Consider the following 12,719-nt stretch of genomic DNA (forward strand, 5'->3'; position numbering starts at 1 on the left):
GAATCCCTGAGCACCTGCCAGCCTCAGCCCCACACAGGCCTGCCTGCTCTCAGGGAGTTTTCAAGGACAAGATTCCAGCCCAGTTTTGTGTTCTCTGCAGGGGTTTTCTGAGCAAGAGATTGATCTCAAAAATCAAATCAAGGAACTCGAAGCCAAAGTTGCTGCTGCTGCTCCAGACAAAACCAAACAGAAGGAGCTGGAGAAAGTCCTTGATGGTTATAAAAAAGGTACATTTTTTGGAGAGGGGATTTGAGATAAAAGCTGTAGTAATCTCTTTTACAATAGAGGAAGGAATGGGTTTGGGTTTGTGCTTCAGTTCCCTGTCTTGGTTTGGGACCTCGTTTTTCTAAGATGTTTCTGGAGATCAGAAAGTAAAACCCCTTTTCTTTGCAATTACTCAAGTTCATGTTTTAGTCAAGCTAAAGCAAACATGATTTTCAGTATTTTGTTTCTTTGCTTAAATTTTTGTGGTTGTATCACACATTCATAGGGAAACTTAGTTTAATTAGGGCTAAGAATTGTAAATGAGGAGGCAGTGATATAAAAGTCAAGTGATGGTTTTTGCCTTCTAACCAGGCTCTGCCATGAGTCTATAGAATAAATCCCTGCATTCTTTGTGGGAGCACATCCCTTTTGTGCAGTGATGCTGTTCAGCAGGGGCAGGAACCACACCAACTCCTGGGAAGTGCTGGTGGCCAGTTCTTAATATTTACCTTTTGAGCATCTTCCCATTAGTTAAATGCAAACAGTGAGCTTGGAGTAACTTCTAATGCACCACCTCAGGTATTTAAGTACTCTGTGTACATTAACTAATCCATGCTGAGTGCCTTTTGTGGCTGGAGAGCTTTGGTAGAGCAGTGGCAGAAAGAAGTGGGTGGATTTTGATTTTTGTCACAGTTAAACGGATCATTTGTCACAACATGGAGAATATGTGCACTTCTCAATAGAGGAGCAGAGCAGAGCTTCCATGTGAAATCACTTCCATGACTTTATCCCTTCAGTCCTGGTGCCCATGAGCAGTGCCAGGCTGGCACAGGGCCCCTGACTCCCCTTTTCCATGCCCAGATTATGAGCGTGTGGCTGAGCAGGCCAGGAAGATGGAGGAGGAAGTGAAACGGCTGCACCAGCTCATCATGGACACCAACAACCAGAAACTGAAGGCTCAGCAGGACAAAATTGATAAGATTGACAAGGAAATGGATGAATGCTCCTCAGCCATCACCAAGGCTCAGGTGGCAGCCAAGACTGCAGACAGGTACAGCACAGGGAGCCTCAGGCTGGAGCTGCACTCACTCAGTGTCTGTGCTAAGTGGGGCTCAGGGAGGGAAAGGGAAGACAAATTTTGTAGTTTCTAATAGTTTAAGTCACATTTATTCAGCATTTCTCTAGTATTTGCCTGAATTATTTCTTTAATATTACCTAAACCGAAATATTCAGGAGAAAGTCCAAAATAGCACTCGACTGGATGTGCTGGAGCAGTTCAAATCTGAAGGGACTGATTTTATTAGGAGCTCTGTCAGGAAATAAAATGGGATCTATTTTTTATGGGAGCTCACCACTCCATAGAGATTCCAAACTCTGAAAGAAGAAATGAAGTCATTTAGTGAGGTCTGGCTGCTCAGGAAGACAATTTATTTTCCTTGGATCCCTCTGGAGTGTGGGAGTTGGTGCCTAAACCAGCACTTCCTCCTTGTTGCCAGTGAGGTTGTGCTCCTGGATTATTTGCTGTGAGGTGCACAAAGCTCCCTGTCCCTGGGCAGGAACCTGAAGAAATCCGAGGAGGCTCTGCAGCGCACGGAGAAGGAGATGGAAGAAAATGAGAAGGAAATGAAGAACTTGACAGCAGAGCTGACAACGCTGGAGGACAAAGCCACCGAGGTGATGAACGAGTGCAGGCAGGCTGAGGTGAGTCCTGGGACCACTCTGGGCTCCAGGGAAATCAGGGAGAGGAGTTAAATCCTCCCTGTATCCCACTGAAATCCCATTCTCTCTGCAGAGCAGCCAGGCCGTAGCAATGGTGTATTTTTATTTTTTATACTCACCTGGAAATTTATCCTGAGTCAGTTTAGGAAAAAAATTACAACAGGTCTCCCCAAAGAAATTGCTGAGTTTAAGAGTTGCTTAAACATAAAATTTTCCCACTTATGTGGTATTTTCCCATCTAGATTTCTGTGAGAGAGGAAAAACCAGGATGGCTGAAATGCTTTCAAATAAATCTATGATTTGATGTCTTTAAATAGCTAAAAATGAGTGTAGGACCTGTTTGATTCAGATCTGGATTGAAAATACAAACGGCAACATTTTCTCAGTCATTCCAGAATTCAGGGATCAGTTATAAATCCAAGAATATTTATTTGTTTCCATCCACAGCCATGAATAAATTAAGTGAAAACAGACTTTTCACCCTAAAAAGGGGCAGCATTTTTGTGGGTGATTGATTAATGCCCTTTTTGGGGGCATTTGCCATTTTTCTATTCAGGAAGCTTTGCCAGCAGTACAGGAGGAGCAGAAGAATTTACTCCAGGAGATGAAAACTATTCGGGATGCTGAACATGCCCTTCAAAGTGAAGCCCTGAGCATCAAGCTGAAAATTGAACAAATTGACAGCCACATTTCCACCCACCAGGGAAAGGTTAAATACTGGCAGAAAGAGGTAGGAAATGGTTTAGTTCCTAAATCTTCCATCAGGGAATTGTGAAATGGTTTGGGTGGGGAAGGACCTGAAAGCTCATCCAGATCCACCTTCAGGGACACCTTCCACTGTCCCAGGTTGCTCCAAGCCCTGTGCTGGCCTTGGGCACTTGCAGGGATCCAGAGGCAACCACAGCTTCTCTGTGGATCTCACAGAAAGAACCATCAGCATCCCCTTAGAAAACAGAGGACCTGGGAGAAAATTCCTCTTCAGACCCCAGCTTATTGCTATATGTGGAGTACCAGGACAAGAGGATAAAGGGAATTTATTCTCTTTTTCACTTCCTATTTTAAAGGGACTTGTGGGAAGAATCTCGGAGTGTTTGGCGATCAGAAGCTTCCCTGTACTAACCCAGAAAAAACTCCTGTTAGAAACAGCTCCACGTGTTTGTTAAAGCTTCCCAGCCCCTGTGTTTGCATTGCAGATCTCCAAGTTAGCCCTGCACGCCATCGAGGGCGAGGCCCCCGAGGAGCTGCGGGTGCTGAGCCAGGAGGAGCTGGAGGCGCTGCAGGAGCCCGACGTGCTCAGCAAGAAAATCGCGCTGCTGGAGGCGCAGCGCCACCAGCTCCGCCCCAACCTGAGCGCCATCGCCGAGTACCGGAGCAAGGTACGGCCCCTGCAAGCCCGGGGGGCACGGCCCAGCCCTGGGCATTCCAGGAGAACGGGGCCTGACCCCCTCCCTCCTTCCTTTTGGAAGCCTGGAATTTGCCTGTTCCTGTTGTTAGCAGCTCGTCCTTAGCCAAGGTGGACGTTGTTTCTAGGAGCTTCCGTGTGCCTTTTGTGTCCCACACCATCAGTGTCAGGTGACAGCGACTTCCTGGGTGATCTAGAAGTCTTTTCCAATCTAAATAATTCTGTGATTCTCCTGGGAATGTTTATTTAACAGAGTCAAGTCTTCACAATGAAGACAGACACACAGTACCCAGATTTTTCCCTCCTCACATCAGTAACATTGAACCATTCAACAGATGAAATCTTTTTTATTTTGACACAGGTTTGGTTTATTGTTTTCCCTCAGCAGCAGAGATGGGAAAAGAGAGACAGTTTGGGGGTTTTGTTTCAGGGCTGTTAGCCAAGCTGGGGAAAAGGAATGTTCAAATGGTAGGAAAAGTGGTTTAAACACTAAACTGAGGAGGCAGCTGCTCCAAGTGCCCTTGGGTTTGGTTGTTTTCCCCTGCAGGAGGAGCTGTACCTGAAGCATGTGGATGAACTGGACAACATCACCAGCGAGAGGGACAAATTCAGAGAGGCCTTTGAAGAGCTGAGGAAACAGAGGCTGAATGAATTCATGGCAGGATTTAATGTCATCACCAACAAGCTGAAGGAGAACTACCAGATGCTCACGCTGGGAGGGGATGCTGAGCTGGAGCTTGTGGACAGTCTGGATCCCTTCTCAGAGGGAATCATGTTCAGGTTTTCAAAATACTTTATTAATTTTTAATCATAGTCCTTTTTCAACCTGTTTTTAAAGCAAATGCTCATTGACCATCAGTGAACCCAGACAGGCTCAATGTGGGCAAATAGTGACAGAAACCACAGCTTTTTAGCTCTCAGATTTAATTTCTTTCTCTTGGAGAAATCAGGAACTAAAGCAGCTGGAAAGCTTTGAACTCATTTCCCAGCACTTCTTAATTCCCAGATCACTTCATTCTGCCTAGGGAACGATGGCAGTGCTCTGTCAGGAATGCTCCCAGGATAAATCCATGAACTGGGAGTTCAGTGGGAAAGGCAGTGAGGAAGAGCCCCGTGTTACCCAGCTGAGCTCAGGCAGAGATCAGCATTCCTGACAGACCCAACTCTTGCTCTGTTCCAGCGTCCGGCCTCCCAAGAAAAGCTGGAAGAAAATCTTCAACCTGTCAGGAGGAGAGAAGACCCTGAGCTCCCTGGCCCTGGTGTTTGCCCTGCACCACTACAAACCCACCCCGCTGTATTTCATGGACGAGATCGACGCCGCCCTCGACTTCAAGAACGTCTCCATCGTAGCATTTTACATCTATGTAAGTTCCTCATGGCTCATCTTCCTGAGATGAGCCCTTCCCCCTCCTCCAGAAGGGACAAAGTGGCCACACAGTTCCAAGTAGATTTAAGGTCTGGGCTGCTGCAGTTTTACTGCTCCCTCTGGAACACACAGACTTCCCCCAAAACCATCAGCTGCTGTCAGAATCCACAACTTTAGCTGTTACTGATGTCTCCATGGATCCAGGCTCGTGATTTCCCAAGGTTCCTTGGATTTATACTTCCATGTCATTCCCATCAGTGCCTTTGATCTATATCTTAATTAGTAGTAATTAATTTCTTTCATGCCTTTAAAACTTCTGCCCTCAGCACATTTAATCAAAGCAAACCCCTTACACAGTTCCAGTTCAGGTAATTAAACATTGAATAGTCAAGAGTTATTATTAACTGCAGTTTTGGAAGCAGGTGACAAAGATTAGGAGCAGCTACTTCAGATTAGGGAAGCACTTGGAAGTTCCCTGCCTGCAGCTGCAGTTTTAAACTTGGCTTTGTGTGCCACACCAGGACAGAGGGGAATTTGGGAATGCTAGGCACTAACACAAATCACTTCTGTTTCAGGAACAAACCAAAAACGCCCAGTTCATCATCATCTCCCTGCGGAACAACATGTTTGAGATTGCAGACAGATTAATTGGGATTTATAAAACCCAGAACACCACCAAAAGTGTGGCCACCAACCCCAAAATCCTGGCTGTGAAAGGACTGGAGGAACTTGGTCTCCCTGCGTGCAGTGTAGCCCAAAGATAGGGAGGAAGCAACTTCCAGCCCCGTGGCTGCTGTTTTATTTTTGTCTGATCTCATTTTGTATCATAGACTTCGTTTTGTTTTATAAGTTCTAAATAAAGGTTATAAAAATTTGATCTTGTTAATATAAACCCAGCATCAATAAAGTCCAGTTTTTGGATGTCATGTAAAAATTGAGGAAAAGGAGATGTAAATTGATGAGAATAAGAATGCATAGGGTTGGGCAGGGGCAGCACCAAAGACAGCAGTTCAAGGAATCAGCGTAATTTACTATATAATGCAAAAATGCCAAGAGTTATGGGAGCAGCTCAGCAGTGCACCTGACCTTTGGCAGAGAATTCCAGGAGGGGAAGCTCAGCAGTGCACCTGATCTTTGGCAGAGAATTCCACGATGTTAAGGACTGAATTCTGCAGTTGTGGATCAAGGCAAAACTCGCCTCTCCTCACCTGAAGTGGATCAGAACTTTAGTTCAGAGGAAATCCATGCAATACAGAAAAGAGAGAATACAGAAACAGAACAAGTGTAGAGCTTTAACAATCCAGCTTTTAAGTAGAAATTGAAAATAATGCTGGATTGCTGCATGAGGTTTTCAGTCTAATCAAAGTAGTTGCGAAGAATTGTCCTGCATTCTGGCCTGCAGGTAGGTGCAGGAATCCTGATAAATCCACAGCAGGAATTCCCAGAGACGTGCCAGAGGAACTGGGATGATACCAGATACGATTAACAATACAAATGAAACCATGAGCAGCACAAGACCTTGTGGTTCCTTCTGCCATAACAACGCAAGTCCAATCAGGATCAGCATAAGAGCAGCAACAGCATCCCCGCGTTTAGATGCTATTTGCTTTCCACAGCGTTGGCTTTCGTGAGCCAGGTGTAGCTTTGGCGTGCGGATCCTGTGCACCTGCCCTATTTCAGTTGCAGACATGTCCTGCAGCACATTCTTCATCCTAGGATGGATCTCCACAGGTTCAGGCTCCGGGAGTTGCCTCAGTTTGAGAGCGTGGAGCCGCGGCTGCAGCTCGTTCATCTTCTCCAGGAAAAGCAGCGGGGACTCCTCCTCCTGAAGAGCCGAGTGCAGCTCCATTAGCTCACACTCTTCGAACTTCACCTCCTCGATGAGGGGATCGTATTTCTCCAGAATGTGGCTGTCGAGTTCATCCAGTGCGCTCAGCAGAGCTGCTTTTTTGTTCTCCAAGACATCACCAAGTTCCTTAAAATACTTGAGCACAGCTTCCCTGTCACCCTGCAGGGTGCTCTGGCACCGGGCCTTCTGCTGCTGCAGCCTCTCGGAGCACGAGAACACCTCGGAGCGGGACGGATCCGCCAGCTCCCCCAGGAGCTGCCCCAAAGCCTCCCTGGCTTTCCTGTAGGCGCTCTGCAGGTCATCGATGGCGTGCCCGCGGTGCTTGCCGACGGTCAGGCACTGGCCGCACACCAGCCGCCGGTCCTGCAGGCAGTAAATGTTCAGCGGCTGCCGGGGGTGTGCCCGGCACATCCCGGGGGCCCGCTCCTCCTGCTGGCACTTCTCGATCACGGCCTTGAGGGCGAAGTTGATGGGCAGCGCCTCCAGGCCGGCAGCGGGCACGGCCACCAGAGCCCGGCAGCTGGGGCAGCTGAAGCCCGGCCCCGGCTGCAGCAGGTCCCGCAGGCACGGCCCGCAGAAGGTGTGCGAGCACGGCAGCACCCGCGGCTCCACGAAGGTGTCGTAGCAGATGGGACAGGTGAGCTCCTCCTCCAGCTGCTCCATGGCCTGCGGGGACACACACACATGGGGCGAAATGAGTCGCTCCATTTCAGGAGGCAAAAGGAGCGTTTATTCAAAAGCACTTCTCTCTTTTTATAGAGAACATCGTGAGCATTAATTCCGTTGGTCTTAAAAACATTTCACCTGATTGGTACACTGGACTTAGGTCAGTGTGGTAGAATGTATCTATAAACAATGTGAACGGAAAGCAAGATAGTGGATTGTTTACATTCCTCTTGGACTTCTTCCCGGGCTTAGCCTGGCAGAAATCTTTCTTTTTCTCTCTGACTGAGCTGAGAATATCCACACACACACACACACACACACAAGCAGCGGGGATTGAGCCCCAGCTGGGAACTCCTTGCCTCGGCACTTGGGGGGGAAAAAAAGAATGGAAGTGAGCAACAGTTCAAGGAGCACAGCAAATTCCAAGCTGCACTCAGAGCATTCACCCAACCGTATCCATATCATCCACAGCCAACCCTTGAAAACCCAGGAAAAGCAGCAATCTGCCACTGGTTACAGTGGGAAACAGTAGCAGAGTGGGAAAAGCCAGAACGAGAATTTCTAAATAACCTCAGAGCGATGGAAATTTTCTCCCACCAGCAGTAACATTTTCAATGGGAACAGAAGTACAGAATTTTTTTCTCTCCCCCAATTGTTTCAAATGTTACTTTTGTAACATAAAATAGTCAAAAATTCATTAAACAGTCACACTGAGAAGCCCTCAAGGCTCTGGCACAGGAAGTCCAACTCTGCAGCCCTCACAAACAGCACCACACCAGGAATTACTCCCGGGTTACTTTAAGCAACAAACTGAAAAATTTACTTTCAGTTTCCATTCTCTGCAACACTGCTTTGTTCTATTTCCCAGCTGAGTGAAATCACACTGCAAAGTCACAAGTGACAGTAACACTAAAGCCTGTTTTCATTAAAAATTACAGTCCTGGTTTTCCTTCTGCTAAAAATGGGGAAATTGGTACCAAAGTTCCTTCTCTTTGTGCCACACTTTCCTCCCCCTTCACCAGTTCCAGTCAGCTCTGTGGCCTTTGCTACAATGCAGAAAGAAATTGTCAGAGCATTCAGGATCAAAGCCCATCAGTTCAGGGTCTAACCTGAGATCTGCAGCTGGCTCAGGCTGAGGGAAGGCAGGAGCTCAACACCAGACCTGTTCTTTGGGAGGTGAATCAGCTCTGAGCACAGCAGCCTGTGCTGCTGGCACAGAAATAAGCCTGGCTTATCTCACTGGCTTAGCCAAGCTGGGGTCAGTCAGGGAGGGCAGCCTGGGCTGCTGACTCAGCCCCTGGGCTGAAATTGAGGTGAAATGAGGCCAAAGGATCAACTGTGATGTTTTTTTTTTTATGGCAGCAGGAGTTCCAGCTTTGAAGGAGAGGAAGGAAAGAGAGGAAAAGCTCAGGATCAGCACCCAGGGCTCCCACACTGGTACAGGAGGGAAATTTCCTTCCTAAAGAACACACGTCCAACTTACCTGAGCTATGGAAAGGATGAGAGGAGGAGTTGTTTGCTACCAGAAAAGCAAAGGAAAACCTTCACAAAACGTCTCTTGGCTGTGTCAGGAACGCCCTCAGAGCTGCAGGAGGAACATCCTCCCCAGCACACGGAGCTGTCCTGCCCCAGCCAGCCCTGCTCCAGCTTTCCTAACCCATCCGGGGGAGATGACACTCCCATCCCCCGGAACACTCCCTGTTTCCCAGGCAACTCCCAAGCCGACTTGGGGCAGGAGTCAGCAGCTGGAGCAGCGGGTTTGGCTCAGCTCCGGGCAGGGGCCAGGGCTGAGAGGGACACTGCAGGCTCCGGGGCACCTCCAGAGTGTGGAACAGCACTGGGGCTGTTTATTTGTTACTCCTTCGTGTCCAAACAAGATTTGGAATGCTCAGGTTTGCTATGGGCCCCCAGTGTTTTCTTACTTTGCTCCAGACAAAGTAAAAGGTGGAAATCCTGAAATTCAGTTTTATCCGACACTGGCAGCAGCACGGAGGAAATGTTCATTTACTGATTGATTTCTGCCTGCAGACTGCATGGAACAGATTGGAGACAGACTGGGAACACAACGGAAAGGACAGAGAAGACACCACAGAGTTCAGCAGAGAACAAAAATGTTTTCCAGGGAAAAGAAAAAAAAAGCAGGAGGAAGCTGGGAAATGCTGGCTTTATCTGCCACAGCATCCACACTGCTGTGGAATACAGCAGCCATCAGTGTGTAGGCAGATAAATAACTGCTTTATGGCAAAATCCCACCCCCATGCTACTGTGAGGGATTTGACAGGTGAATTTGGCATTGGGCAATGGCTGTGGCAGCGATTCCAAGGGCAAAGCCCCCTAGGAACGAGAGCTGCCAGCTCCTGCTGCTCCTGTCAGCAAAGGAAACATCTGCTCCCTCCTGCAGGACTGTGACACTGCTGAGTGCAAACCAAGGCACAGCCAGGGCTGTTCTCTGCTCTTTAACGTCAGAAAGAATTCAGTGCCAGCCTTGGCTTGTAAGAAATCCACAGCAATTTTCACTCAGCTTTCATACTCTGCCTCCATCTCAGAGATGTTTCAAGACCGGTACAGGCATGACTGCAATTAAGACATTTACAATAGGAACCTATGCGGGGAATTTTAATACCAAACTTCAAGAAAGCGGGAGAAACCAGGGCCAGGAGCTGGGGTCATTGTGGGTCCCTTCCAATACCCTCAGGACGTTTTATGATTCTGTATCCCGCTCTATCTCTCGGTTCCATTGCCAAGACTAGCTCTGTGAAAGCTTCTGGCCACGAGCATTTACCTGTTCTTTACCGCACGGCCCCGGGCAGTGGAGCCAGAGCAGGAGCGCACCTCCAGCTGTCCCCTGCAGCTCCCGGACACGGGGATCGATGGCGCCGTCCCTGCACCAGTGGCTGGGAAAGGGATCCACACCTGGAACCTGCGGCTCACAGCGACGGGAACAAGCTGAAACACGAGAAAAGCGGCCCCGAACCACGCGGTGTCCGGGAGGGCGGCGCTCACCGGGCCGGGCCCTTCAGCTGCGCGGGCAGCACCCGCCCGGGCCCTCGCGGGGAGCTCCGCCGGGCGATGGAGCCGCTCCTGGGGAGCTCCGCCGGGCGATGGAGCCGCTCCGGGCCCCTCCTGGGGAGCTCCGCCGGGCGATGGAGCCGCTCCGGGCCCCTCCTGGGGAGCTCCGCCGGGCGATGGAGCCGCTGCAGACCTCTCCAGGGGAGCTCCGCCGGGCGATGGAGCCGCTCCCGGGGAGCTCCGCCGGGCGATGGAGCCGCTCTCGCCGCCCCGCTCGGTAACGGCCGCGGCCCTCGAGAGCCAATGGCGGGAGCGGGGACAGGAACGGGCGGAGCCGAGGGAGGGAAGGGACGCAGGAAGGGCAGCGCCGGAGCCGCCGCCGGGTCCCTCCCTCGGCCGGCAGGAGCGCGGCTCGTGGCGCTGCGATGGCGGAGCCGCGGGGAGGAGCTCACCGGGAAGGTCCCTCGGTGCCGGCGGCAGGAATCGCGGAGGGGATGGAAGAGCGGAGGGGATGGAAGAGCGGAGGGGATGGAAGAGCGGAGGGGATGGAAGAGCGGAGGGGATCCCGCCCCGGGGTAGGAGGGACACGGAGGGGATGGAAGAGCGGAGGGGATGGAAGAGCGGAGGGGATGGAAGAGCGGAGGGGATGGAGGAGCGGAGGGGATCCCGCTCCGGGGTAGGAAGGACACGGAGGGGATGGAAGAGCGGAGGGGATGGAGGAGCGGAGGGGATGGAGGAGCGGAGGGGATCCCGCTCCGGGGCAGGCGGGACACGCAGCGGGAGCCGCGCGTTCGTCCCCGCTCTGCATCCAGCATCTCAGCCTCGTTCCTCTCCACAATCCGCGGAAAAATTCACCCTGAAGGTGGAAAACGGGAGACGCGGAACCGCAACTTGTGCCAGCTGCTGACCACGGAAAATTTAAATTATTTCGTCTTTTCTTTGAAGCTCATTTATCTGTCCTGGGCTAGCTGAGAGGTTTTTAGGTCGTGCCAGGACACAGGGCAGGGCTGGGTGGGATTTTGGGAAGGAATTCCGCCCTGGGAGGGTGGGCAGGCCCAGAGAAGCACCCAGTGAAGGCTTTTCTCATATTCCACATTATTCTCACATTATATTAAATTAATATAATTCACAGTTCGTGGAAGTTACTCTCAGCTGTTACAAAGCGAATTTGAAAGCGAAATGAAACTCATTTAATGTTGTGATGTAAATCATAAGGCACCATCACTCCAAACTTACCTAAACGTGTCTTAAAACTACCGTGTAGAGAATATTATACAAATATCTGGGAAACAGCTAGAATTGCATTTCAAGAAATAAAACCCCTCAAGCTCTAATCACAAATTACCCAACACATCAGGAAAACCTTAAGGGGAAAACTACAGGAGCAGAAGATAAGGGAGTTTTTGACAATAATTCACAATACTGAGAGTAAGAACATAGGTTGGTTTTCATTTGTTTGAAGTACTCAAATTAAGAATTCAAGAAGCAGCAGCAATTCAGGTGCAAACTGTCGCTTAAACCAGTGGTTAAACCCATGGTCTGTACTGCTGAAAGGAAGTCTGACCCTCACCTGCCTTTCCATCAAATTACAAAACTCCTGGAACACATTCACCAATAATTGGAATTTTAAGTTTCCCAAAATTGGTCCTTTTCTAGTAAGAGCAGCTTTTAGTGCTTTACAGAAATTTAAAATTGAAAGTATTGACATTTTAATGACAACTTAAGGAAAAGTCTTTCTCAGCTTTGGGGCAGAGCAAACCAGCAGGGTAAATACAGGATTTATCACGGATCCACTGGCAAAAATGGGAATTATTTGATGGAGATGAAGCTTCCAGACACTTTCTGTGGATAATGCAGCAATATTAATTCCCCAGTGATTTCTGAGCCCCCCGACTTTCCCTGGAGCAGTAGCTACAACTTACCCTGAGCGAGTTTGTAAACTTGACACGTTTGCAGCTGCTGAGTTTCCTCTCAGCAATATTTGATCCAGATGCAGAATTCCTCTAATTGCTTCCAGCCTCAGGAGCAGCTCTCCTGCCAGTTTGGTGACACGCAGAGCTGAGGAAACATTTACACTTCAAAGTGGCAAAAAGTCTCTGAGTTTTAATCTGCAGACGTCCTGAGGTTAGGAAGTGACTCTGCCAGGGTTTCATTTGCCTTGAAATCCTTTTAATTTGTTCATTATTTGATTTTCTGTGCAGAAATCAGGATTTTTACCAGCCTGTCCCACTCCCAAAGCAGAAATTCACAACTTACTGGGAATGGCTGGGAAGGAAGATGGGATGAGCTGTGTGCAGGGAATGCTGAGAAGAACCAGGGAGAATTCCACTTCCAGCAGGGAAAGGATCAACTTCTCTCAAGAAACCCCTTTCCACTCACCTGATTCTTCTTCCCAGATCCTAAAATTCCAGGGTAGCTGTTTATTTTTTTTTTCCTTAAAATAAAAATTCCCACCTGGCACAGCTGATTTGTAGATTCATTTTTGCCCTTTTAGTATTTTAAAT

The 12,719-nt window shown here is 49.2% G+C and overlaps 2 protein-coding genes across 8 annotated transcripts in view; one reads left to right on the forward strand and one right to left on the reverse strand.

The window, feature by feature from the left end:
* Positions 1 to 5,566, forward strand: part of SMC4 (structural maintenance of chromosomes 4) — a 28,708-nt gene extending 23,142 nt beyond the window's left edge. For all 7 annotated transcript variants that reach the window (XM_053986347.1, XM_053986352.1, XM_053986353.1 and 4 more), the window contains 8 exons: positions 101 to 227; positions 1,066 to 1,255; positions 1,761 to 1,905; positions 2,480 to 2,653; positions 3,117 to 3,299; positions 3,873 to 4,105; positions 4,506 to 4,689; positions 5,267 to 5,566. In XM_053986347.1, coding sequence (XP_053842322.1) covers positions 101 to 227; positions 1,066 to 1,255; positions 1,761 to 1,905; positions 2,480 to 2,653; positions 3,117 to 3,299; positions 3,873 to 4,105; positions 4,506 to 4,689; positions 5,267 to 5,455 — 1,425 coding nt within the window. In that variant the 3' untranslated portion in view covers positions 5,456 to 5,566. The remainder of the gene's footprint in view (positions 1 to 100; positions 228 to 1,065; positions 1,256 to 1,760; positions 1,906 to 2,479; positions 2,654 to 3,116; positions 3,300 to 3,872; positions 4,106 to 4,505; positions 4,690 to 5,266) is intronic.
* Positions 5,567 to 5,700: 134 nt separating this feature from the next.
* TRIM59 (tripartite motif containing 59) lies at positions 5,701 to 10,354 on the reverse strand. The gene is made up of 2 exons (XM_053986360.1): positions 9,989 to 10,354; positions 5,701 to 7,206 (listed from the first exon to the last, which is right to left on the reverse strand). The coding sequence occupies exon 2, from the start codon at positions 7,201 to 7,203 to the stop codon at positions 6,052 to 6,054; it is 1,152 nt and encodes a 383-aa protein (XP_053842335.1). The 5' UTR covers positions 7,204 to 7,206; positions 9,989 to 10,354; the 3' UTR covers positions 5,701 to 6,051.
* Between the last annotated feature and the right edge of the window lie 2,365 nt (positions 10,355 to 12,719).

This window comes from Vidua macroura, chromosome 10, assembly GCF_024509145.1.
Source record: "Vidua macroura isolate BioBank_ID:100142 chromosome 10, ASM2450914v1, whole genome shotgun sequence".
NCBI lineage: Eukaryota > Metazoa > Chordata > Aves > Passeriformes > Viduidae > Vidua > Vidua macroura.

What these genes read in the sequence shown, in the direction of transcription:
- TRIM59 (XM_053986360.1), bottom strand. Translation starts at nt 7,203, where the DNA reads ATGGAGCAGCTGGAGGAGGAGCTCACCTGTCCCATCTGCTACGACACC.